Here is a 26,543-nt window from a genome sequence, read left to right on the forward strand (position 1 = left end):
AAAGGGCTGAGGGCCTAAACCACGCTGAGTCAAGGTCTCTGTGCCAGCAAGAGGCCCAAGGAGAATGCTCTTCAGGGCAAAGGGCAGGTATCACCACGCTTATGTTGTTCAGTACATTAGTCTACACTAGCTTCTCGCATTCTGCCCCCTCTGCCCTCTGGTTACTAAGATTCCCTGGCTAGGCCATCGGCGCTTTGCGGGAGAAGCTGTGATCTTGTTCCCACCCACCCTGCTTGGCCAGCCCAGTGCCAGGTACCTCTGATGTGCTCAGTACATGCCTGTTGACACTGAAGGCCTTGTGCTGCTGAATCCCTGGGCCTCGGGCCCCTCCTCTCGACAACATGGGGGCAGCGCCAGCTGCCCTCTAAGGCCCCCAGCTCTATGGCTCCAATTAGCCCCAAAGCAAGGCCAGCCAGCGCCGTCCTGGCAGGGCAGCAGAAAGTGCACCTGGCTAGAGCCGGGAGGGGACAAGAGGCAGCAGGGGGTGGACAGTATAGTGTGTCACCTCCTGGCCACTCTGCACCCCTCAGGGACTGTGGGGGGCCGCGGCAGGTGCTGTCCTCAAAGCAATTATAAACAAGGCAAAGGACAGGCTGTGACTTCCCTTGGCAAACAGGAGAAAACAAACCGGAGCCCCACCCCACAGACCCACTGGTAGAACTCGGGGAGGGGGGTTGGGGGAGGTGCTGGCAGACTCTCTGTGGGGAGGAACAGACTGTGAGCCCCACACCAGAAGGAGGCTGGGCCTGGATCACTGTGCAGGGAGGGAGACAAGGCAGAGGCAGAGGGCTCAGCACCTTGTGGACCTGTGGGCGAGGCCCCTGGGTGTCAGCTGGTGAAGCACCTGCAGGGTAGAGACGGTAGACAGAGCATTTTTTTGTGTCCGCGTTTCTGGGCACACGATGGGGGTTCAATCTCATTCTCTCATCCATTCCACAAAGATTTATTGAGCAGCCACTATATACGAGGCTCTCTTCTAGGTGCTAGGGGTACAACATGTACCAAATCACACCAAACCCCTGTTCCCAGTCACCAGAGGACTGGCTGGCTCAGATGCCAATCTCACCCCCACTCCCGGCCCCACCTCGCCTCCCCTGCCGCAGGGCTGTGGGACCTGCCACCTCTCCTCACCTTCTACCAGGCTTCACCCCAACTCCCTCCAGTTTCCACAGACAACTCCACCCTCCCTCCTCGCAGGGGCCAGCCCCCAGGCTCTCCCAACCATCCGCTCTCTCACGGCCCAGGATCTCCTGGAAGATGACAGAGACTCCACTACCTCCAGCAGGGGCCTTCCCCCTACCCTCCCTACATCTCTGATCTGGGGGAGGAAAGGAAAAGGGAACAGCTTCTTTCTGTGTGTGTCTTTATTATTTTCATTGTCAACAAGAACTATGATTCAAGCTGAAATCAAATACTTGCCCTCCATGAGGTGGGAAAGTGAAACAATGGGAAGTATTTTAAGAGCCTCCCTTCAACAAAGTGAGGGTCCTCTCTGAACACCTCCCCAATTATTGCAACAATGCTACTTTAGCTCCAAGCACCTTCACAGCAGCTTCAGACCCTGACGCATGTTCTAAGGCCCCTCAGCTAGTGCCATCCTTGTTTGTCCGCCTCATCCTGCCTTCATCAACCAGTGCATAGTTTCAAGCACTTGTCCCAGACAGTGGGACCAAGAGCTGCAAGGTCGAACAGTGGACAGTTTCATGGGAGGTAGGGACATGTGGAGAAAGGGGAAGGACTGACTGTAGAGGGGACACCAAATTGTCTCAGAAGTGATCCGTGCCCCTGGGGAGCTGCCTTCAAAAGGGGACATGCCTACCAGCCCCAAAGTCAGAGGCACATAACCCAGGAGAAGGGCGACTCTCACCTGGGTAGCTGCAAAGCGGCAGGGCCCAAAGCACTGGTTTTCCAGATGTGCTCTGGGGACCAGCAGCATTAGCATCACCAGAGGACTTGTCAGAAATTCAAATTCTAGACCGCATGGAATTTGCAGAAACACCGGGAGGGGCTCAGCATCTGTGTTTAAACAATTCCTCCAGGGAGTTCTCAGGATGCCCAAATTTGAGAACCACTCCCCCAGAGCAAGGGCGTTGGAATCATCCCAGAAAAAAAAAAAAAAAAATTAAATAATGATGCCTAGGCCCCTCCCCAAGAGATTCAGATGCAATGCTGTTGTCTGAGAGCTCTGCAGGTGATCATAATATCCAGCCAGGCTGCAGTAAGATAAAACAGTGCCCCGGTCTCTTTGAAAGGTGTGCCCTGATGGAGGAAAAGATTTGCTTATAGGGAAGGAGCAAGGAAGGGCTAAGAGGAGGGAATATGAGCCACGGGTTTCTGCATGGAGAGTCTGGTGGAATTCCTGCATTAATCCCTATGGCACCACATCTTACTCTGGGACCACTGCTGTATGCCTAAGAGCCAACCAGGTGGCCTGCGTGGCCAGCAAGCAGGTGCTGGATCTTATGGGGCCAGGTGGCTGTTTCCATAAGAAAGCTGGACAAAAGACCTCATTTCTCCTCCTTAAGCCCACACTTAAGAGCCAGGAAGGAAAGCTGGTGATGACCCTGCCTGTTGCCTCTGCTCCTCTTGGCTCTCACCCAAGGCTTTCCCACTTCACAGCAAAGCATTTCCTGTGGGCATGAAAAGTCCCAGATCCTACCCTATCACTGCAATTTTATCTCTGCCCTCAGTGACATCACAGCCAAGGGGGTCTGTATCTCTGGTGCAACGTGGAGGAGGGACAGATGGTAGGAGAGCAGGGGACAGCCACAGCTAGGAGTGCATGGTCAGTGGCCAGACCAGACGCTACCCAGGGAAACCCAAGAGGCAGGGCAGGGGTGGTAGAGACGCTGCAGGGATTGCCAAGTGCCCTGCACCGTCCTGTTCAATGAGGAGAGCAGGCTGGTGTGGTGGGACAGAGAGCTGTGGGAAGCCCCACGTAAAGCATTACATCAGAGGACACTAGACACATGGGGAGGCCTGTTTGCAACCCACAGGTCTTTATTCCTTCCCTAGAGCTATCCAGGCCTCTATTTCCTCATGTAAGAATGAGAAATAAATAACTCACTGAGTCATAAGAGTTCATTAGATGCTATTCTAAGTACCACATGTGCATCAACATCGGCGTACTCAGCCCTCACTACAGCACTAGTAGGTGGGTGCGGCAAGAACCCTCACTTTTTAGGTGTGGAAACTGAGGCACAGTAGGGTTAAGCAGCTTGCCGAGGCTCACACTGTGTTAAGTGGCAGAGCTGTGAAGCCATATAGCCTGGCCCCAGAGCCCATGCTCTCAACAACCCCCGATCAGGTGACACTGGCCCAGTGCTCAATATATAGTGGCTATGGCTGTCCCAAGAAAAACTTCCTGTTTGCTTCCCCAGGACCAGTCTTTAGCTAAAGCTCATTTCTGCGGACTGCAGCATCTCCCAAACACCCCTAACAACCCACCCCCATCACCCCTTCCTTTCTCTTCCTGTCTCTTCCTCCCCAGTGCCTTTGGCAAAGATTTGTAGAAGGTTCACTTTGGAGGGAATCCCACAGATGATCCAGATTCACAGATATGGAAACTGAGGCTGAACAGAGCAGAGACCTGCCCAGCCACACAGTCGGTGAGAGGCAGAGTGGGGGCTCTTGATTTCTGGTCCAGTGCTCTTATGACTTTCACTGCCGTCCCATTCTCACCCAGTGATCCCCACAGCCTCTTCTGCACATCTGATTAAACAAGGGCCTGCTGAGGGCTGCACTGTACGTTAATGGACATGGAGTGCATGGCACAAAGCTGGGCACCTAGGAGGCCATCAGTAAGGATGCCTCCTCCCTTCCTGGGCGTCTGGGCTTCCAAAGAAGCCTAGGAAATCTTGCCTGAACCGGTCTCCTTCCCTGGCCAGTCAAGACAGGTTCCAGCCGGGGGTCCTTTGGTCACCCATGCTGGCAGCTCAGAAGAAAGGCCAGGAAACAGGTATGGTGCTCAGACAGGGCCTCCGCAAGTTCCTACCCTGCTTTTTTTTTTTTTTTTTCTCACACATATTATTTTTTCAATTGAGTCCAGGTCTCGCTATGTTGCCCAGGCTGGTCTCAAACTCCTAAGCTCCAGCGATCCTCCCACCTAGACCTCCCAAAGATCTGCTTCGAGCAGGAAACCCTGGATAGAGAAAAGACGGTCCCTAGACCACCACACCCCACCTTTTAAGAGAGAACTCCTGGGAAACCCCTTGAAGAAGTGGTCTTCTTTAGGGACTGAGAACACAGACTTTGGAGTCAAATAGACCTAGGTTAAAATTCCAATCCTGTCACTTCCAGGCTGTGTGATTTTAAGTGACTTGCTTAACTTCTCTGAGTAAGTGTAATGCAAACAGTAATTCCCACCTCACTGTAAAGAGTAAACACACAATAAATGTTGGCAACTATTGTGTAATAAATCAATCTTACTATAATATTGTTCTAGTATAGCATAAAAGAAGAGATGAATATTCTATTAATATAATCTTGTTTTATTGTTACACTCTCATAGGCACACATTCACAATTCATCTATACCCACATTCGTAGACACTTTAACCACACACACAAACTCACAACCAGTACACAAACTGCACACCAACCCAGAAAGCAACATCATGTACTCACCATGTACCAGGCACTGCCGCACCCTTAGTCCTCACAACAGCCTGTGAAGTGGGTGTGTTTTCATCTCCCTCCTCTCAGATGAGGATCCACACTGCATATGCACATGTGTTCACTGCGTCCTGGGATGTGGACATTTCTGGCAGCTCTGGGAACCATGAACTCCCTCCCTCCGATCAGAGGAGGCCAACCCAATTTCCATGGTCATCTCCAGGGCAGCCCCAAGCCGGGCCCCAAGTGCTGACTGACCTCCATCCCCAGGACAAAGGCCCAACCTGGTTTTCATGACAGCTGTGGTTGGGGAAACCCCTGTTGCCTGCAGAAACCGAGCTGACTTTGAAAAGGAAGAGACAGAACCCAGGGGGTGGCTGGGCCACTCCCTGTGGGGGCAGGTGCTAAGTAACTCCATCAACTCTGGCTAATGATGCAATTACAGTCATAAACAGGGCCCCAGGAGGGCTCAGGGCCAAAAGCTAGACCCTCAAAGGGCAGCCAGGCTTGAGGGGTGGGAGTCCCCTTCCACCTACTTCCCAGCTTTCCAGAAACAGGCTGAGGAGGCCTGTGACAGTGCACGTGGGACCCTGGAAGGGCTCCTGCCTGCCCTGGCCCACTCCCCGCCCACCTCTGACTGTGAATCACCAGGCCATTAGCCCGCAAAAGCCCAGCTGGCTCTCCCTGGATTCGGTGCCCACCTAGGGTGTCCCCTGTCCTAGCTCCTGAACTCCTTCCAGGGCACCCAGGACCAAGATACCTGGGTCCCCATTTGGCTCTGCCTCTCAGAGCTAAGTTGAGGACAAAATAACCCTGCAGCTGTAACAGGCCTTGTAAATGGTAAGCACCATTGGCTTCCCTCGGGGAGAAGCAGAGCATGTCGTCACCCAAACAGCCCTGCCCTTCATTTACACCCTCTGGCTCCCAGCTCTCCGGGCCTCGCGGCCAAGAAGCAGACGGAAAGAAGGGAGCCAGGCGAGTTGCCCATGGTCCTGGGGCTGGGGACAGCGGCATGGTGAAAGCATACCGTCAGGTTAGCAGGCAGGGACCTCAAGGCAGCTGACCCTTCCCCTTCCTCTGCCTCTCCTGGCAGGCCAGGAACTACTGCTGGCTGTCCCTCCCCGGACAGTGCGCTCCCTGAGGGGAGGGCCTGAGGACTGTCTCCCAGTCGTGGCACCAAGAACTGCATTCTAACCGAGCGCGTCCGCATCTGGCCACCCAGGAGGAAACCAGAGACCAGACTCCCACCTCATCTCCAGCTGCCCAACAGTGCCATGTCTGGGCCAATGGAATCTCGGCCAGGGCGGGTGCAGGGGCCTGAGGCCACCACATCCCAGAGGTGTCGCTAGGGGCCTGCATCCTTTCACTGAGGGATGAAGCAGCCCCTCACTCGGGATGGAGGGAGGGCAGGGGATGGGAGCTGGGCAGTAATTAACCTGCATTTCCCCAGCGAGTGCTAAGCCAAAAACTGCGCTCAAGTTGAGTGCAGAAGCTCCGCGCTGAACCGTCCCCAGAACGGACAGGCGAGAAAACGACGGCTGGAGCTAAGAGGGGTTTCGGGGGAAGGCGCAGCGGCCAGGGGCTGGCGGAGAACGGAGGCGGGGGCCTGGGCCCAGCAGGGTTCGCGCAGACAAGCCCCGCCCCGGGCGCCCTCCCTTCCTCCCCCGGGACGCGGGGCTGGGGCGCGCCAGGCGGCTGCGGCGCGAACCTGCTCGCGCAGCCCAGACCAGCTCGGGGCAGCCGTGCGTGAAGCCGGAACCCCGCGCGGGGAGGGGGCCGAGGGGCGGGGGCCGAGTTGGCATCTGCCCTCTCCCTTCCAGGAGGCGAGCGGACGCGCTGGGCCAGAGCTGGTCGGGACAGCCCGGGGGTGGGCGGCGCGGACTCGGGGGATCGGGGGGAAGGGAGCGTGTTTTCCGGGATTCGGGACCAAGACGGGGGGAGGGGGAAACTCGGGGGGCGGGCAGGCGGCTGGGAACTCCGGGGGAGGCAGACAACGGGGCGCACGGAGGGAGCGCTCCGGGGTTGGTGTTCCCAGGGTCATGGAATAACCCACGGGGAGAAAGAGACTGCCCAGGGACTCGAGAGGACGAGGCCAGGGGCGGCTTCTTCAAGGGACCGAGCTGGAGGAAGGGACGGGAAGGGAGGGAGAGATGGTACTTCCACCCGCCCCCCCCTCCAGCAGCCCAGCCCCCGGGGCGTGGCGCCACACCGGCCCTCCCACTCCCCCCGCTGGCCGGGCCAGACTCAGCCCCCGCAAACCTCCCCTACCTCCGACCCCCTCTCCGGCATCGTCTGCCCCAGCCGGGTCCGGTGGAAGGGGAGTGGGCGCGGGGCCCGCGCGTCCCTCAAACTTCTTGCAAGTTCACCATCACGCCTCCCGCCCCTTCGACTCCCAGCTCCGGGCCGGGAAGGCCATGCCCGCCCGGCCCCTCCCGCCCGGTTACATAAGGTCGCAGAGAAGCCGCCCCCGGCCCGCGCCTGAAGGGAGGGGCCGAGGGGGCTCCCGGCTCGGCGGGCAGCGCCGCTCGGGCCACGCGCTGGGCGCCCGGGGGCGGACGGACTGCGGGTGGGTGGCGGCGCGCACGGTCCTGCTTCCCTCTCCTGCCGGCATCCCCCACCCACCCACCTGTCTCCGGGACCCACGGGATAGGGGCCAGGGAGCCTGGGTCGGGGGTCCCGGGCCCTCCTCGCGCCCCTCGCCCCCCGGTCCCGCTCACCTCGCTATGAAGGTCAATCTGTCCGCCGCCCGCGCCCCGCGGCTCCGGCAACTTGTCCCAAGTTCGGGTGCCTGGCCCGCGAGCTGTGCCCGCCACCTGCTCCCGGCTGCTCAGGCCCCGCGCCACCAGGGAGGCCCGCCCTGTCCTCCCTTCCCGCCGCCGTCGGCGCCGCGGCCGCTCCCTGCGTCCCGCCCGGGCCGCCGCCTCCGCTGTCACCGAGCCCCGCGCCCGGCGCCCGGGCTCCGGCTGTCACTCCGCGCACACTTCCCTCCGCTCCCGGCAGAGGGCAGCACCCGCCCCGCCTCCCAGCAGCTCGACCGCGGCGTCCACTGGGAAGCGTAGTTCTCGCTGTATTCCCTCTAGGCACGCCGGGATTTGTAGTCCCGCTCAGCAGACCAAAGCTTTCAGGGAAAGAGGCTCTTGACTCGGAACCTCTGTTCCACTTCTACCCCTTTGCAAGTTTTCTTTCTCCTCTCAGTAATGTCCCAAACCAGGGCTTACTACGATACATTCTGTAGCGTGTCCGACCCCCTAGAAGGAACCTGCAGCCGGCTGTCCTTCGGCAGTCTAAGATAGAGGGTCCCAGATGGTGTGCTGTTGCCATAGAAACTCCACCTGTGGCAAATTCCAGTTTCTCTTCAGGAGTAGGGTGCAAGATCTGGATCTTGCGCTTTTATCCCTGCCCCGATCATAAGGGGCAAGGCCGGGGTGAGACTGGCAAATGACAGGGTAAAATATGACTGTAGAAGGCAGCCTGCCCCCATTATGGATTCTACATTCACGCCCCACTCACCAGCCGGAGCTTGCTGTCATGTTGCTGGACAGAAATTGTCTGATCTCCTTTCATGTCACCTTCCCTTGTTGGAAGTTCACAGGGCGCGGAGGCATCATTCTCTACTTTCTCCTCTTCCCCGCCCCTTTTTCCCTGTCTCCTCCCCCCGCCCCTCCCCTGCTTTTCTTCTCCTTCCCCCTCCTCTTTTTCGTCCTCCCTCTCCTTCCCCACATACCACGTTGCTCCTGGTTTCTGTATCTTTTGCTAAGAGACTCCTGAGGAGGACAGGGATGAAGTCCAAAGGCACAAGATCCCTTGCTGACTTGGTTAGAGCAAGTAGGCTCCATTGCTCTGTGACTCAAGTAGCTCTCCCTCTTCTCCACAGCTGAGAGGAACCCTTCTTCAAATACACATCCTGGGACATAGGGGTCTGGGTAAAAATACTATCAGCCTAACAGCCCTGGCCTTTTGAAGCCCCCCAAGAAATAGTTTCTGGCAGCATTGCCCTCCTCCCTAAAGGACCCCATGACTGTTACAAGTGCACATGGGCATCCAGAATTCTTCAGAAATTTCTAATTCAAATTTGATCAGCAGATGAGGAGACAGCCACCTAGACCTGGAGTGTGTTAGACCACTAATCACACTGCTAGTAGACATACATGTGGGTCCGAGTGTCACTGGGGTAGTTCTGGTGGTAGTTTGGTAAATCGGGTCAGCAGAGCATTTTATTTATTTATTTTTATTTATTTATTTTTTGTTTTGAGACAGAGTTTCACGCTTGTTGCCCAGGCTGGCATGCAACGGTTCAATCTTGGCTCACTGCAACCTCTTTCTCCTGGGTTCAAGTGATTCTCCTGCCTCAGCCTCCCAAGTAGCTGGGATTACATGCATGTGCCACCATGCCTGGCTAATTTTGTATTTTTAGTAGAGACAAGGTTTCACCATGTTGATCAGGCTGGTCTCGAACTCCTGACCTCAAGTGATCCACCCACCTTGGCCTCTCAAAGTCCTGGGATTATAGGTGTGAGCCACCATGCCCAGCCAGCAGAGCATTTTAGGTTATTAGAGTAGGCCCTCTTTGCCTATCACACAGGAACACTCTCCCCACCCTGCCCCCGGCCCACCCACCCATGATGGCGCTACCACTGTCTTCCCTTTCCAGGGGAAAAGTGTGAACTTTAAGTTCTGAGGGTTACAGAGCCCATCCCAAGCCATGCCTTAGGTCCCATTTCTCTTAGAATCACAGTGACCCACCAGGAAACCTCCTAGCCACTCAGGGAAAACTCCCTTTCAAAAACAACAGGATGACCAACATAAAGAAGAACTATTTATTATTAGAGAAAGTCCAGAGTCCAATAAAGGAAGGCTGAATCCAGAGTGGAAAGACAGATACAATGCCCCAGGAGGGTGCAGGGCCAAGAGGAAGAGGGGAGCCCACGTGTCGAGGCAGCAAGTCTAGGCAGCAGTGGCAAAGCCCACCCTGTTGTTGCTCAAGTCGTAGACGGAATAGTAGGACCTGAGGAAGACATCCCCGAGGATCCACAGGGGCTGGCTGTTCTGGGCGGACAAGTAGGTGGGCTCGACTCCCACGGTGCAGTAGCCGTTGTTCTGCTCAACACAGAAAGGCAGCACTCATTCATTTGTTCACACATGAGCTGGGTCTTGCTCAGCTCTGAGCCCCGGACTGGGAGCCCATGTACAGAGCTGAGGGAGCCAGGATCTCTGCCTTGAGAGCTCATAGGCCAGCTGAGCCACTAGAGCAGAGCTGGTGGGAGGATTTCTGGAACAGGTACATTCAGGCTGTGGTGGTCCTCAGCAGGGTCTCTTCTCCCCATGATGGGAAACTTCTCTTCCCACAGACCTCCCTCCTGTTCCCAACTTGGAGCAGATCAGCCTGGTGATTAAACCTTGGAGCCAAACCAACTTGGATTCAAACCTTAGCTGTGTCACCTTGAGTCAGTTACTCAACCTCTCTGAACCTCCAAGTTTTCATTTGTAAAACAGAAATGAGTATCTCCCTCATTAAATACTGTGACAATTAAATGGGATCATGAAGCAAAGTGCTTTACACAGTGGTCTGTAAGTGCTCAACAAAGAGCCCAGTGCCTCTCCCCACTAATTAATAATAATTGATCATACATTACAATCTTCTGTTTCATAGCCTTGTTCCAGAGAAGGGGGTTTAGAATCAATGAATGGGGAAGATAAATGAGTGCAGCACGGAGTCAGAAAATGGCACAAGGTAGGAGACCCAGCATTTCCAGCTCCCCAGCCCTTCCTCCCACCCCCAATCATGGTGGCTCAGCCTGCAGGGACCAGGACTTACATTGAGGATGTAGGAGGAGGGTGGCAGAGGGAACTCCACGCCATTGATGATGAAGGTCAAGGTGGGCAGATTCTGGATGCTGTTACAGTTCACGAGAAACTGCAAGAGGAATCGGTCCCTGGTTAACTCATCTTCCCCTGATAGCACCCACCAGCCCCATCATCTCGGCCCCTGGATCCCAGGCCTGAGCCCCGGACCCAAGCCCTAAGCCTGTTTTTGGACTAGAAAATGCAGCTCCAAGGGAAAGTCCTGTGTAGGTAATGCTGGCATTATACCCATGGACTCACAGAATGGGTGTGATTTAGAGTGATCCCAGAACCTCCCCACTCCTCTTGCCTCAATTTCCCATATTAGAGATTGAACCTCTGCTCTTTCTCTGCAAGTGTCTATATATATATATATATAGGCATGAGCCATGATGCCCAGCCTGCAAGTGGCATTTTAAAACATGCAGATCTGGCCGGGCACAGTGGCTCATGCCTGTAATCCCAATACTTTGGGAGGCCAAGGCAGGCAGATTATTTGAGTCCAGAAGTTCGAGACCAGTCTGGGTGACATGGCGAAACCCCGCCTCCACCAGAAATACAAAAATTAGCTGGGCATGATGGTGCACACCTGTAGTCCCAGCTACTCAGGAGGCTGAGGTGGGAGGATTGCTTGAGCCCAGGAGGCGGGGCTTGCAGTGAGCTGATATTGTGTCACTGCACTCCAACCTGGGTGACAGAGTGAGACTCTGTCTCCAAACAACAACAACAAAAACACAGATGGCTGGGCGTGGAGGCTCATGCTTGTAATCCCAGCACTTTGGGAGGCCAAGGCAGGCAGATCACTTGTGGTCAGGAGTTCAAGACCAGTCTGGCCAATATGGTGAAACCTCATCCCTACTAAAAATACAAAAAAAATTAGCCAGGCGTGGTGATGTATGCCTGTAGTCCCAGCTACTCAGGAAGCTGAAGCAGGAGAATTGCTTGAACCCAGGAGGCGGAGGTTGCAGTGAGCCGAGATCACACCATTGCACTCCAGCCTCGGTGACAGAGACAGACGCCGTCTCAAAAAAACAAAAACAAAAAACAAACAAAAAAAAAGAAAAACACAGATCTGCATGAGCACCCCATTGGTCTCCCAAAATTAAAATTAGTGGTAGTGGGCTTGGGTTACTTAGACAAACCCTTGGCTGGACTCAGGACAGACAGGCGCAGGGGAGCATGACCCTGTGGAGGTGAGGGAGGTGCGGATAAAGGGTCAGCCCTGGTTGCTCACATACTCAGCCCCACATTCCAATCATTTTGCTCTTATCCCAAAGTCCAGCAAGTGTTTCCTCGGTTTCTGCTGAGTGACTGCAGCTCAGAAGAAATTCCTGCCTAATAGTAACCTCCCACTCCCCTTTGGTGCAAGCAGCTGGCCCCACCTGAACAAGCCTCCAGGCCCCCATCCTGCCCCCAGCCCCAGTCGTCCCAGGTCCCCCTGCCTCCAGTGCCTTGGGCAGATAGAGGCATGGAGGTCAAGAGTTAGGCCTTTTGTTTTTTTGAAACAGGGTCTTGCTTTGTCACCCAGGCTGGAGTGCAACGGTAAGATCATGGCTCACTGCAGCCTCCACCTCCTGGGCTCAAACAATCCTCCTACCTCAGCCTACCAAGTAGCTGGAACTACAGGCACATGTCACCGCACCCAGCTAATTTTTGTATTTCTTGTAGAGATAGAGTCTCGCCATGTTGCCCAGGCTGGTCTCTCACTCCTAGGCTCAAAAGATCTGCCTGCCTCGGCCTCCCAAAGTGTTGGGATTACAGGCATGAGCCTAGTGCCCAGATGGCTATTCTTGTGTTCTCAGGAGAAATCATGAATGCCTCTGGACTAGCCTCCTGGGGAAGGGAGACACCCCCACCAGTCACACCTGTCCATACTCGTCCTCCTGGGCCCCAGTGGCCTGCAGAAGAGCACTCAGGTACTGCTGGGGCACAGTGAGCAGAGAGGTGCCTGTATCCACGATAGCCTGGCAACCCTCAGAACACCAGCCGGAGGCCTGGCCGCCAATGAGAAACCTGTATGGGGAGAAGACGGGCAGCCTCAGGACTCCCCCAGTTCAGGGCAGCTGGGGCGGGCTTTCCTCACCGCTGTGGGACAAACAGCTGCAGCTACTTTCTTGAGGAATGTGAGGACCCTGCAAAGATCAATCCAGCTATTCCCCTGCATCACGCCATGGGACCTATTCCTCAAAAGTGTCAAGTAAGTTTCTAAAAACACTGAAAACCAGGGCCACTGATTCATTGTAAGGACTTTGAGCAAATGAGTTGTTAACACACCCTCATTTCTAATCTGTGAGCCCATGATGGGGTTGGACTGCAGGGTCCCTAATGTTCGGGAGTCCAAGTCCTGCCCTATGTTGTCCACACCCACCCTCTTCTCCAGGCTGAGCTGGGCTTTGTCACTCCTGCAGAGGGCAGTTGCAGCTTTGTAGGAGTAAGCCTCAGGGGTCCTCTGCCCCATCCCAGAGCAGTGCCAGACTGTGTGTGTGTGTGTGAGACATGGCCTGGAAGCCCACTCCAAGGAAGTGCCACATCCCCGGGCCCCACCACAGACTCACTCTTCAATGCCAATCTGCCAGTAGAGCTCCTGGGTGACAGGCGCCCAGTAGATCTGCCCCGTGTACAGGCTGCTGTCCACACCCCCAAAGACAACCGCTCCCCCGCTGGAGCCCTGCTGGCTGCAGGAGAGAAAGGGAAGGGGAAGTCAGGGAGCGCCAGGGAAAAGGACTTCCCTTCTAAGCAGTCACCTCCACAGGGAAACAGAGCTCCTTCCATGCTCCAGACGGGGGCTCCCTGAGGACAGGACTGAGTCTCCCCTCAGACTGGGGCTCCCTGAGGACGGGGCTGTGTCTCCCTCAGACTGGGGCTCCCTGAGGACGGGGATGTGTCCCTCAGACTGGGGCTTTCTGGCCAGGCCTTGGAATTCCCAGTGCCTCAGGCTCCCGAATGATGCTGACATCTGGGGGGTTCCCTAGTGGTTGGGACCCCCACCCCACACTCTGCTCTCCTCTCCCCTCCGCTTCCTGCCTCTGGTAGACATGTCCCTGGGAGCCCCACCCAGGCCCAGCTTGTTACTTTTCTGCTGAGATTGGAGACAGGTAGGGTCTTGGTGAAGGGGGTAAGGATATTCCGTGTTTGTTCCAGAGGCTTCCCTGGTAGCTGGAGTGTGGAGCTGGGTGGAGCTGCTCTGTTTACACGCAGAGGAATCGTAAACAGAGGTGGAGAGGAAGTTAGCAACATTAGTAACAGGGTGAGGTCCTTGAACTTCAGATTCCCGGGATTAGCCCAATGAAGCTGTCTCTAGAAAGTGGCTGGCTAAAGCTGGTCGCGGTGGCTCATGCCTGTAATCCCAACACTTTGGGAGGCCGAGGCAGGTGGATCACCTGAGGTCAAGAGTTTGAGATCAGTCTGGCCAACATGGTGAAACCCCGTCTCTACTAAAAGTACAACAATTAGCCGAACGCAGTGGCGCACGCCTGTAATCCTAGCTACTCGGGAGGCTGAGGCTAGAGAGTAGCTTCAATCCGGGAGGTAGAGGTTGCAGTGAGCCGAGACTGCACCACTGCACTCCAGACCGGGTGACACAGCAAGACCCCATCTCAAAAAACAAAAAAACAAAAAAACAAAACAAGCCAGTGGCTGGCTAATTTTGAAGAAGAAAAAAGAAAAGCGGGCCCCAGGCCGCTCTCCCCCACCCACTGCCCGTCTCACTACATGCCTGCACATGCTTGTGTTGACTGGCAAGGATAACAACCTGCTAGGGGTCAGCGGTGGACCTAGACCAGAAGACTCCAGGACCGGGCTAGAACAGTAGATAAAAGGAGATGAAGCAATACATTACTATGCAAAAGAGGGATACAGGTAGAAAACATTCGGTCAGAAGGAAGTGAGCGAACTGCCCCACCCGCTTCTCCACCAGGAGGCCTTTCCAAGGGGTGCTGAGAATCAGAGCAGCAAAACTCAGGGCAAAGTTCAGCCGCTGTGGGAGAGATTCCATCCTGGCTATGGAATGCAAAGACAAGTCGGAAGGGACTGGGGACAGGTGCAGGGCTGGGGTGTGGTGGGGTGGCTGGGAGAGGATTTGAGAGGAAGCCCCGGAGGTAAGGCCCTGGAGCAAGACTGACTGGAGCCAGATGCCCGCTGGAATGTCTCCAAACCCCAAAGCATTGAGTATTGAGCCTCAGTTGTCCAGGGCGGCTGGGGGGAGCACCCCGGGAGGTGGGGACCGGCCAGCTGGTTGCTCACTCGCTGAGGTAGACGCTGAAGATGGGGCTGGTGAGGGCGCCCTCCTGCACCATGCCCTGCATAGCTGTGGTGGCCCCGTCCACGGACAGAGTAGGGTAGGCCAGGCCCATGATGCCATCAAACTGAGCATAGACGAAATTGGTACCAGGCTCATTCTCACTCAAGCCGAACTCCTGGTTGGGGACCTGGATGCTCTGGACCTAATGGGGACACAAACAAGGGGAGGTGACAAGTCTGACTCCACTCACCTCCCCCAGGTTCCCCTAGAGACTCCTCAAGCCTCTGTTCATCCCTTCCTCACCTCTGCCCCCTACTTTTTTGTTTGTTTTGGTTTTTTGGTTTGTTTGTTTGTTTTTTGAGACAGAGTCTCACCCTGCCACTAGGCTGGAGTGCAGTGACACGATCTCGGCTCGCAGCAACCTCTGCCTCCCTGGTTCTAGAGATTCTGCTGCCTCAGCCTCCTGAGTAGCTGGGATTACAGGCACACACCACCACGCCCAGCTAATTTTTTGTACTTTTAGTAGAGACAGGGTTTCACCATGTTGGCCAGGATGGTCTCGATCTCTTGACCTCGTGATCCGCCCGCCTCAGCTTCCCAAAGTGCTGGGATTACAGGCGTGAGCCACCGCTCCTGGCCACCTCTGCCCCTTTTTGACAGGTGTTGCAGGAGCCACCTCTCCTGCATAGCTTTCCTTGACTGCCACAGCTCACCTCCTCACCCATCTCCTTCTTCTCTAAGCTCCCCAGGCCTTATGCTTCTTAAGGAAAAGGACCATGTCCCTCTTGTTCAGTATGGTGCCCCAGTGCCTGGCACATGGTGGCCACCAGTGAGTGTTGGGGGAGTGACTGAATGGACCCGTCTTGTCCTGCCTTCCTGTCCTGCACACCAGAACACCAGCATTCCACTGTGTTTCAGGGGACTCCATCTAACTGTCCCCTCCAGCTTACAGCTCATAGCCTCAGCCTCCACTCCCCATGCCAACTCACAGTCAGGGTGTCGTAGCCAAAGAAGCCGGTGAGGCTGCCGCTGCCATACTGCAGGGAGAAGGTCTGCCCATTGGTGGAGTAGGTGGAGGACTCGCTGGGGTTGAAGCGGGAATGACTGGCTGCAGGGAAGTCAGGGCATGGGGAGTCAGGCTGGCTGGGGCGAGGCTGCTCAGCTCTCAGGCGTGCTGGGTTCCCACCTCAGCTCAGGCTGCGCTCACATCCTGGGACCTCAGCATCCCTGGTTGCCAAGTCAAGGGGTGGCATTGGAAGGTCCATGGGAGCTGGCCAGCCTTGGCCCCAAAGCCCCTTCTGACTTACAGAATCTTCGGATGCCTCAGGACTGTGGCCTCCCTGTGGTCAGGGCTGCAGAGAACCCAGCTCTGAGTCCCTGGCCCCCAGCAGAGCACCTGGCTCACAGCACTGCTGAGTAATTACTCATCAGATGAAAAAGCGAATGGGCCTGCACCACATCCCAGCATTCCCCCCAGCCCTCTAGGGCATCCCCAAGTGCCCCCACCTTCATTCATCAAGAAGCCAGTCATAGCATAGGGTGGGGCCATCAAGGGACCTTTGGGCCAAAGGTGTCAGGACCCAAACCCCAAGGCTTCAGCAGAGACCAAGGCAACCTTAAGAAAGCACACACTGCCCATCTCCCAAAACCACTATAATATGGAGCCCACATCCTATATTGTTCTATTGTGTCTCTTGGAGACACTCAGTGAGAACTTAGTAAATACTGGGGTGGAGCAGAATAGAATGGAGTAGAATGGAGTGGGATGGAATAGACTGAAAATTAGTCACATTGAATGGAATGGCACTGCCCAGAGTAAAGAGAATGGGGACAGTGGAATAAAAGGGAGTGGGGGGTTAGGGGCTGGTATAAGCAAAGGGATACATATTGGCAGGGAAGGCAAAGGGGCCATCCAGCTGCAGGACCAGCATCTTTCCTCTGACTTGGGCATGCTGTGTGGCCCTGCACATGTCCCTGGTCCTTCCCAGGACTGAGTTCCCCTCAGTCCTGAGCTCCCTCTGGAAGTTTGGCCTTCCCCAGAGAGTATCAGTGCCTTGCCCTGCCCGCCGCCCCTCTCTGCCCAGCCCAGCACTCACTGCAGGCCTGGCTCTGGCAGTAGACAGAGGGCACCCACAAGTTGGAGGAGCCGGTGTCAAAAAGGACCAGGAAGTTCTGGGGTGGAGTCCCGATGCTGATCTCACCAAAGTAGGCAGCCTGGGGGCCATGGAGCAGGCTGTTAGTTCCAGAGGGATGCAGGGGCCCCAGGCTTCTCCATGGGCAGAGGAGTGAAGGGACCTGCCCCTTCCCTCCAGCCCACACCAGAGAGAAGGTTACCCCCAGGAAGGGTCAGGACTCACATCCATGTAGGCCATGGGCTCGTAGGACACGCTGAGGTCACCAAAGTGGTACTTCCAAGCAGGATCATACTTGTGCGTCCTCAGGAACTCCCCCAGCAAGCCCTTCTCCTTCATGGTCTCACGGATAGACTTAAATTTCTTCAGGGGCACTCTACAGAAGGGTTGTGTATGAGGCTAGGCCCTCCCTCCTTCCTCTCTTCCCAGTCCTCTCTTTCTCTCTCTCCTTCTCTTAACTGCATGCTTCAACGTCCCTGCCACTCTGTTCCCTCTTGTCTATTTGTGTGTGTGTCTTTCTCTCTCTCAGCCTTTTTCTGTGTGTGTGTGTGTGTGTGTTTCTTCCTCCCTTTGCCTCTTCCTTTCTTTCTTCCAAAGCTCTTCTCAGCACTCACTCTAAGATTCAGAAAACCATTCATTTCACCCATCCATGCATGCCCTCCTCACCCCATCTCAAGGGTCCTCCTATCTCCCTGGCCCTTTGCTGTCAAATATCCCATAGATTCCTCCCCAGGAAAGGAAGAGGGACTTTAGGCATTGCGCTTTTCAGGATATGTACTTTTTTTTTTTTTTTTTTGAGATGGAGTTTCACTTTTGTCACCCAGGCTAGAGTACAATGGCACAATCTCTGCTCACTGCAACCTCCGCCCCCTGGGTTCAAGAGATTCTCCTGCCTCAGCCTCCCAAGTAGCTGAGATTACAGGCGCCTGTCACCATGCCCAGCTATTTTTTTGTATTTTTAGTAGAGACAGGGTTTCACTATGTTGGCCAGGCTGGTCTCGAACTCCTGACCTCGTGACCCGCCTGCCTAGGCCTCCCAAAGTGCTGGCATTACAGGTGTGAGCCACCGGGCCCGGCCCAGGATATGTACTGGTTTTTCTTTCTTTTTTTTTTTTTTTTTTTGAGACTGAATTTCACTCTTGTTGCCCAGGTTGGAGTACAATGGCGCGATCTCGGCTCACCGCAACTTCCGCCTCCCAAGTTCAAGCGATTCTTCTGTCTCAGCCTCCTGAGTAGCTAGGATTACAGGCTAGGGCCACCATGCCCAGCTAATTTTGTATTTTTAGTAGAGACGGGGTTTCTCTATATTGGTCAGGGTGGTCTCGAACTCCCGATCTCAAATGATCCGCCCGCCTCGGCCTCCCAAAGTGCTGGGATTACAGGCATGAGCCACCGTGCCCGGCCCAGGATATGTACATTTTTAACATTTTTAAGAAAAGATTTCAGGCCGGGCACGGTAGCTCACACCTGTAATCCCAGCACTTTGGGAGGCCAAGGTGGGTGGATCATTTGAGGTCAGGAGTTCGAGACCAGACTGGCCAACATGGAGAAACCCCATCTCTACTAAAATTACAAAATTAGCCGAGCATGGTGGCGCATGCCTGTAATCCCAGCTACTCGGGAGGCTGAGGTGGGAGAATCGCTTGAACCTGTGAGGCACGGGTTGCAGTGAGCCGAGATCGCACCATTGCACTCCAGCCTGGGCAACAAGAGCAAAGTTCTGTTTCAAATAAAAAAAGAAGATTTCAGAGATGGCAAAGTTCACCCCAGAGTTCCTTCCTATGGCGGCCCTCAGGCACCTGGCAACAGCTGGATGTGACAGAGCATGGAGCAAGGGCAACAGCACTAGCTGGGACTCAGGACACAGGGTCCTAGTTCTGTCCCAGCTGCTAATTGCATGTCCTAGGCCCCATCATTGCTCTTTTCAGGACACCAGGACCATGGGAAGTTGGTCTGGGTGGTCTGGACCACAGATCAGCGCTGGAGTTGGAACTTAGAAATCAGTTTCTGTCCCTTCCTATGGGCTCAGTCACCCCCCTCGGCACTCTGCTCCCCAGACTTCCTTGCTACCATTGCCTGGGAGTCTCTAGAGGTCCACTCTGGCCTTGCTCTAGGCTCCAGAATTCCTGCTTAATTCCCATTTCCTCGGGACTCTACGTTCTCCAGAAATTCTCTGCTAAACCCCTTCAGTCTGAGCTATGAAAATTAATTAACCACCTCTACCAAATATGCATATTGATAGAAGTTTCTGAGAGGAGCCAGCTCTTGGCCTCAGGAAGTACTCTTGGATAGAGAAATAACAGGCAAGATGGCAGGCTGGGAGCCTTCCTAACGGCCTGTGAGCCATGCCATCTACTCCAGAGTTTTCTCCTGACCCCTCGGGTATAGAGATTTATATTTACTGTGTTTCTGCTTAGATGATTTTGGCATCTGCCAGTAAATTTTCAGCCTTAAAACAATTTTTAGAAAGGATTCTGGATAAGATATCCCTTATCCAGAAAGGATTGCTCCCTTCTGTGGGAAGAATCCACACCTGCCATTCAGGGGCTGCTTGGGCAGTAGTCACCCCTACTATCTCTGTTTCAGGTCTATCTTTTCCTCATCAGATGGGGGAAGGGATTGTGCTTTTCCCTTTGGTGGGAAGTTTCCTGAAGGCAGGGGCTGTGTCTCCTTCCACCCATGTGTCCTGTCCAACATCAGCAAAGGGAGGCTTCCCTTCCCTTAGCAGAAGTCCCATAGTAAAGACAGGCAGGGTGTCCCCTGGCCCGGCTGCCCTTTGCAGGGCTTTAGGCTCCCACCCAGGCTCCCTGCACCAGCAGCCAGGTCCCAGACTCACTTGACCACTGCTGCCTCCAAGAGCTGGAGGCAGAGCAAGACCACCACCAACCACTTCATGATGCTGGTCCCCAACTGGCCACAGAGGAAGAGCCACTCCGAGTTCTGTAGTCACAGTGGAGTGAAGACCTGGGTACTCTTTCCTCTTTTATATGCCCAGGATTAGCCTAGTCGCTGCCCTGGGCAGCCATGCACTCAACCCAGGGTGTGCCCTGTTCTTTGTGTATCAATTGTTTCTGTGTATTTTTCCTTCTTGAGGGTGGCCGCAACAGACTTTCATCTTATTGACTCTTTAGTTCAAGCATCAGAGGCCAGGAGGTGCAAGTGATAAGAGAGAAAGTTGCTGTAAGATGGAGTGGCGAAGATTACGTCTTGTCCCCAAACCAGAGGCATAATGTGTGCATTTGGGGATGAGGGCCAGAAAAAGGTAGAGGCAGAGTGCTGGGATAGATAGGATCTATAGCCAGGGTTTCGCAACCTCAGTGCTGTTGACATTTTCGAACAAATAGTTCTTTGTTGTGGACCCCATCCTGTATACTGTAGAATGTTCAGCAGCATCCCTGGCCTCTACCCACTCAACATCAGGAGCAGTCCACCCATTGTGACAACCAAATATGTCTCCAGGCACTGCTAAGTGTCTTCTGGATGGGCAAAATCATCGAGAACTTCTTGTCTTTAGGTTGTGTACTTGGAGTTTTGACTCTAAGTCCTAACTCCTAGCACCCTCAAACCCTCAGGGGAGGAGATAGGGGTGTCAGAGGGTCAGGAGGTCAGTAGCTAGGATGCTGGTTATGATGATGGTGGTGGTGAGGGTGGTACTGATGGCAGTGTCGGGAGTTCTGGTGCTGGTGGTGGGGCTGGGATGACAATGGCTGAAGTCACAGCTATTTGAGCAGCTTCAGAGGCTTTCAAGATCAAACAGGACACTTGGAGAAATGCTTGTCATAATTCGGCAAATGCTCAGGACACACTCATAGAGTAAGCCACACCAGCTTCTGGTTGTGCCTCTCATACCAGCCTGGATCAGAGGCCTGGAGCAGGGGCATATGAGGAGGGACAGGCCTGCACCCTGCTGCTGTTCCTCATTCTCTCTTCTGCCCCACTGCGTCCCTGCTTCTGTCTCCAGTTCTCCTAAAGTGCCTATGTCTCCCATGACCCACTCCCAAGCCCTTGTGCAGTCCCCAAGTCTGATTTATTAGTTCCTCTATCCCTCATCTTCGGACCCCACCCCTCCTCCTACCTCCTCCAACCCCCACCCCACTTCCCAGCTCCAGCTTCCCATTGCCTGAGGTGACCTGGAGCTGGCCCAGTGCCTGCCCACCTGGCCCAGGATAGCTCTCCATTTTGGAGTGAGTGGAAAAAAATCCCCATGCCAATATCCTCTCTGCCACCTTGTACCCCATACTCAGGGCTCCAAGCAGATTTGTCAGGTCCTTAGGCCCCAGGCAGAAGGCCAGGACCAGATCTGCTAAACACTGATATCATCCAGCAGGTGGGGGATTTTCCACTCTGGCCACTGCCACCCACTGCCCAGCCAGAGCTCTGGAGCTTCCCCAAGCCTTATAATGGGGGAGGGGAGGGAGGACTAGAAGTCGGCTGGGCCTGGCACAGAAGGGAGGTCCCTACCTGATGGTGTCTCAAGCCGACTCAGCTCCCATTCCTCCCTGCAGTCCCTAGAGGTACATTGGACTCTGAGGTGAAAGACAAGATAGGGAGTGCCTTCCCTGGGTTGGGGCGAGTCTCCATATTTGGAAGAGCAGGTAAATAAAAGTTATAGGATCATTGGAATCTTTTTTTTTTTTTTTTTGAGATGGAGTCTTGCTCTCTCTTGGCTCAATGCAACCTCCACCTCCCGGGTTCAAGCAATTCTCCTGCCTCAGCCTCCCAAGTAGCTGGGACTACAGGTGCGTGCCACCACACCCAGCTAATTTTCTTATATTTTTAGTAGAGATGGGGTCTCACCATATTGGCCAGGATGGTCTCAATCTCTTGACCTCATGATCCACCTGCCTCAGCCTCCCAAAGTGTTGGGATTACAGGCTAGAGCCATGCGCCCAGCCTGGGTCATTGGAATCTTGCCAAATCCTTTAATATAACAGAATTCATGGGATGCCGTAAGTCATGTGAAGCCTCCAGATTCCCCAACAAAGGCTTCAGGGACCCTTTTCTTATCTGGTAGGACTCCAGGAGTCTGGCTGCTGCCAGGCTAACCTTCCGCAAACACCCAAGTCCCAACAAATCCCTCTGAGAGTCCCTGACTGACTGCATCAAGCTAGGGCATCCCTGCTTGGCTGCCAGACCGTGGGGCCTACAGCCTCTGCCTACCCAATTGATCTTCTGACAGCTCGGTCAGATCCCAAGTCCTCTCCTGCCTGTGGTCTGCCCTGTCTGCTGCCCCCCATATCTGAAAAACCCACTTTTCTCCCTGCTACATGGTCAAACTCTGCTCTCCCTCAAGGTCTCTCCTCCAAGAGCCAGAGGCCTGCAGTGCCAAAAGATATCTTAGAAGTCTTCCAGGCCACCTCCTGCGAGTACAGAAGCCCCAGGATGCCTGACCTGCTGGCTTTCACCCAAATTCTACCCCTAAATGCTGCACACCCAGCTGGTGTCCTTCCCTTGGTACTGGATCTCACACTGTCTGGGATTGGTCTCCAGTTGTTTCCCAGGGCCATGTTGTTTTTTTCTCCATAGACTAGAAGCTCCCAGAGAGCAGAGCCCACAGCTTCTGATCCCTGTGCCTGGCTCAGAGCTCAGGAAATCTCTGAACAATGGATAGAGCTCAGGAGATTGTCTCTCTGGGGCTTAGTTATAGCTTCCATACCCCATTATCCCAGGGTTCTGATTGCTAGCCTATGTCCCTAGAGGATTTTGTCAAATTCTGGGTCCTCAGGTCCCCTCATGGTGGTGGTGCCCAGGCTTTTTCTTGGCGCCTTCTAGTCTCATTTCCTTCAAGCATCATTTGCATCAAAACTCACCGGAAGCCCACCGCTATCTAAATAAAACTCAAACTTGTTATCTTGGCATTCAGGACATTTTCCATTTCCTACATTTCCAAAATCATCTTTTACAACTAACCTACATATACACTTTGCTTTCTTTCTCCCCAGGAGGCCTATTATTTTCTCACCTCCATGCCTTTATCCACGCTATGCTCTCCATCTGAAATACGCTTCCTGAGCATAGACACCTGTAAAACCTCCTCATCCTTCAAGACCCAGCACGAATGCCACGAAGTCTTCTCTATTGAGCCCACCTACTCTCAAACTGACTGTTATTGTGGAGAATTTTGCTTTTGTTCCCTTAAGGTATTTGTTTCATACCATCTTATATTCCAGTGACTTACTCAAAATCCTAAAGCTTTTAACTGGAAGAGGTTTCTTCCTGCACATGTTCCCTTCAATATCACAAACTCATCTTCAGAAGGTCTACAAAAACGACAAAATAACAATAGGAATGGGAATGTGTCTAGAAGAGGTGGCAACTACCCAGCATGCACACTGCCACTGCTCATTCGTCACCATTGGCAGACATCACTAATCAATCATGTCACTCCCACGGGGCTCAAACATGGCCTTAGAATCCCTCCCTATCTAATGTTCCATGCAGACATTCTCAATCAATCATGACATGACAATCCCCAAGTCCCTTAATGGAGGATTTTTTTTTAATTCTGCATTCTAGGCTGGGCACAGTGGCTCATGCCTGTAATCCTAGCACTTTGGGAGGCCAAGGCAGGCAGATCATTTGAGTTCAGGAGTTTGAGACCAGCCTGGCCAATATGGTGAAACCCCGTCTCTACTAAAAATACAAAAATTATCCAGGTGTGGTGGTGGGCACTTGTAATCCCAGTTACTTGGGAGACTGAGGCATGAGAATCACTTGAACCCAGGAGGTAGAGGTTGCAGTGAGTTGAGATCGTGCCATTGCACACCAGCTTGGGCAACAGAGTGAGACTCAGTCTCAAAAAAAAATCATAAATAAAATAAAATAAATAAATAAAATTCTGCATACTAAATTTATTTAAAATTCTATACATAGGTCACATTTTTAAAAAATCAAGGCAACTCAAAATTGCAACTATTTGTGGCCTTCTAAATTATCTTCCAGCTCTTATTGTACACACTGAGATGTGAACATAGCTGTGATCATTGTGTAAAGGCAACTACTGTTCTGCCCTTGTCACTTTGGATTACTGCATATACACATTTCTGTGCATTAAGATAGGCCACATTTTTATCACTTTCAGTGGCCACACAGTGCTCTATCATCTTGTTAGCTAAGATTACCTGGCCCTATTCATTTGGGTTATTTCCAATTTCTCACTGCTATCAATAGCACTTGGGCTCACAAGCTAAAAATCATCCAAAGGAGTAGAATAGTGAGCCCTCCATTCTCAGAGTCACTCAAGCAGAGGTTAAAGGAGCACCTTTTGAGGAATACTAGTAGTGGGGTCTCTTGCAGAGGTGTGAGAGTTAAATGCCTGTAACTCATAATTACAGAATTACTGTGCCTGGCCTGATCTTGCTACAGTTATTTTGTACAATGCCTCTCAATTTAGGTTATTCTCATGTGTGCTCATATGAGATTAAGGGCATGCATTTTGGGAAGTATGCCACAGAGATGTGCCCTTCTCAGTGCACTGTACCAGGACATACATGATATTGATGTGTCTTATTACTGCTAATTTAACCTGGATCGTGTGGTGAGGTGAGGTCTACCAGATTTCTCTGCAGTAAAGTTACCGTTTTTCCACTGGTAATGATTAAGTATCTTCTGGAGAGATACTTTGAGGCTAAGCAAGTATCCTGTTTCTCATCATTCTGCCCATTAATTTTAGCATCCCTTACTGGTTCATGCTTGCAATAGTCATTACAATGGTGCTGGTGATTTTTCTATTTCCATCATATCTTCTACATTTATTAATTAGGACTCTACTCTAAGGAAGAACTGAACCCAGGGTTTTAAAATGGGCTCTTACACTCCTGCCAAAATATTCCATCACTGAGGATGTGCCAGGCAGGGTACTTTCTACAGGTTTAATCTTGCAATTCTCACAACAATCACACAACATAGGTTACCTTATTCCCATTCTACCATGATAGAATACAGAGGAGTCCATTTTATCTGTCTGTATCTCAAACATCTGAAAATAGATCTCTGTATATCTAGACGGATGAATGGACAGATAAACTATTTTTTTTTTCCTCTGGTCCTTGATTAACATACCTTTGCTTGCAGATGACTGCTTCCTTTCTGGGTTGGTGGAAAGGAGGTTGTATTGGGTGGATGAAGGTGCATTTCGCAGAGCAGCCCAGCTTCAGGAAGGGGAGGGCTAGGGTGGAGCCTTAGGATCAGCTAGAATCTGAGATGCAAACACTACTAGGACCCTTTCTCCATTTCTCATTCCCGCTTCTCTTTGCTTTGCCCTCTCTCCTCTCTCTCTTTCTTCTGGTAGGTTGGCTTTTTCCATGTAACTGACCAACAGCAGCTGAGTCTTACATTTCCAGAGAAATAATTAATCCAAAATTCCCAGGAAAGTTCTCTGATTGGCCCATCAGAGGTCAGGTGTCCTCTCCTGAATCAGTCAACTATGGCCAGCAGGTAGGATCATATAAGAATTTGGTGGCTGGCCGGGCGCAGTGGCTCACGCCTGTAATGCCAGCACTTTGGGAGGCTGAGACGGGCAGATCACGAGGTCAGGAGATCGAGACCAACCTGGCTAACGTCGAAACCCCGTCTCTACTAAAAAAAAATACAAAAACTAGCCGGGCGAGGTGGCTGGCACTCCAGAATCCCAGCTACTCTGGGAGGCTGGGAGGCAGGAGAATGGTGTAAACCTGGGAGCATGGAGGCTGCAGTGAGCTGGAGATCCCGCCACTGCACCCAGCCTGGGCGAGACAGACTGGGCGCCTCAAAAAAAAAAAAAAAAAAAAAAAAAAAAAAAAGAATTTGGTTGCTCTCTCAGGAAGCATTTTGAAGAGTGTGGACAGGAGTTCCCAGAAGAAGTAAGGGATGTTTCTGGGAAAACAATATCAGATATATCCACATAGATTTATTTCTGATGACTTGTGGACTCTATTCAAATTCTTCTCTCATTCTTCCATGCACATATTAAGGAATGTGATGTGTGACATGCAGTTGACTTTAGAAGGCCAATCTCCACCACCTATGAATGCTTTGATCCTGACAATTCACTTACCCTTTCTGAGCCTGAGTTTCCTTGACTGTAGAATGGAATAATACCTACCCTGCAGGCTTGCCATAATGATTCAATAAGGCCCTGGTTATGAATGTGCCAGCACAGAGCCGGCCCTTACTATCAGCTGAGTATTAATCTCTTTCTTTAAATTGGGCAGGGGGGCCGGGCGCGGTGGCTCAAGCCTGTAATCCCAGCACTTTGGGAGGCCGAGGCGGGCGGATCACAAGGTCAGGAGATCGAGACCACAGTGAAACCCCGTCTCTACTAAAAATACAAAAAATTAGCCGGGCGAGGTGGCGGGTGCCCGTAGTCCCAGCTACTCGGGAGGCTGAGGCAGGAGAATGGCGTGAACCCGGGAGGCGGAGCTTGCAGTGAGCCGAGATCGGCCACTGCACTCCAGCCTGGGTGACAGAGCGAGACTCCGTCTCAATAAATAAATAAATAAATAAATAAATAAATAAATAAACAAATAAATAAATTGGGCAGGGGGCTAGAGGCAGGGCATGAAAAGGAAAAAGGATCTTTGGGGAATGCTGATAACATTCTGTTTCATGATCTGTGTACTGGTTTTGTGGGTATGTTCAGTTTGTGAGAAGTCAGTGAGCTATAATCTTGATAGATGCAACTTTCTGTATATCCATTATGCTTCAATACAAAATTTTTATAAAGTCACTTTTTTTTTT

General features: G+C 53.0%; 2 protein-coding genes across 7 annotated transcripts in view; both read right to left on the reverse strand.

Moving 5' to 3' along the window:
• The window catches only part of TFEB (transcription factor EB), a 53,066-nt gene extending 44,834 nt beyond the window's left edge, over positions 1–8,232 (reverse strand). The window contains exon 1 of one of the 4 annotated variants that reach the window (XM_009205125.2): positions 8,124–8,232. In XM_009205125.2, the coding sequence (XP_009203389.2) occupies positions 8,124–8,143 (20 nt within the window). In that variant the 5' untranslated portion in view covers positions 8,144–8,232. Of the gene's footprint in view, positions 1–4,625; positions 6,251–6,881; positions 6,906–7,330; positions 7,593–8,123 lie in introns of those variants that run through there. The other 3 variants (XM_009205127.4, XM_031666834.1, XM_017957393.3) reach the window with 3 other exon arrangements.
• A 1,190-nt stretch (positions 8,233–9,422) lies between these two features.
• PGC (progastricsin) lies at positions 9,423–23,399 on the reverse strand. 3 transcript variants are annotated; one of them, XM_009205130.3, is made up of 9 exons: positions 23,005–23,399; positions 17,052–17,202; positions 16,791–16,908; positions 15,684–15,802; positions 14,697–14,896; positions 13,010–13,129; positions 12,320–12,467; positions 10,429–10,527; positions 9,423–9,710 (listed from the first exon to the last, which is right to left on the reverse strand). In XM_009205130.3, the coding sequence occupies exons 2-9, from the start codon at positions 17,163–17,165 to the stop codon at positions 9,558–9,560; spliced, it is 1,071 nt and encodes a 356-aa protein (XP_009203394.1). In that variant the 5' UTR covers positions 17,166–17,202; positions 23,005–23,399; the 3' UTR covers positions 9,423–9,557. The 3 variants fall into 3 exon arrangements, with proteins under 3 accessions (XP_009203394.1, NP_001162218.1, XP_009203395.1); NM_001168747.1 differs by lacking the exon at positions 23,005–23,399 and adding an exon at positions 19,663–19,721 and having other exon boundaries at positions 9,558–9,710; XM_009205131.4 differs by lacking the exons at positions 9,423–9,710; positions 10,429–10,527; positions 12,320–12,467; positions 13,010–13,129; positions 23,005–23,399 and adding exons at positions 13,190–13,638; positions 14,206–14,253; positions 19,663–20,858.
• Positions 23,400–26,543: the final 3,144 nt, after the last annotated feature.

This window comes from Papio anubis, chromosome 6 (genome assembly GCF_008728515.1).
Source record: "Papio anubis isolate 15944 chromosome 6, Panubis1.0, whole genome shotgun sequence".
NCBI lineage: Eukaryota > Metazoa > Chordata > Mammalia > Primates > Cercopithecidae > Papio > Papio anubis.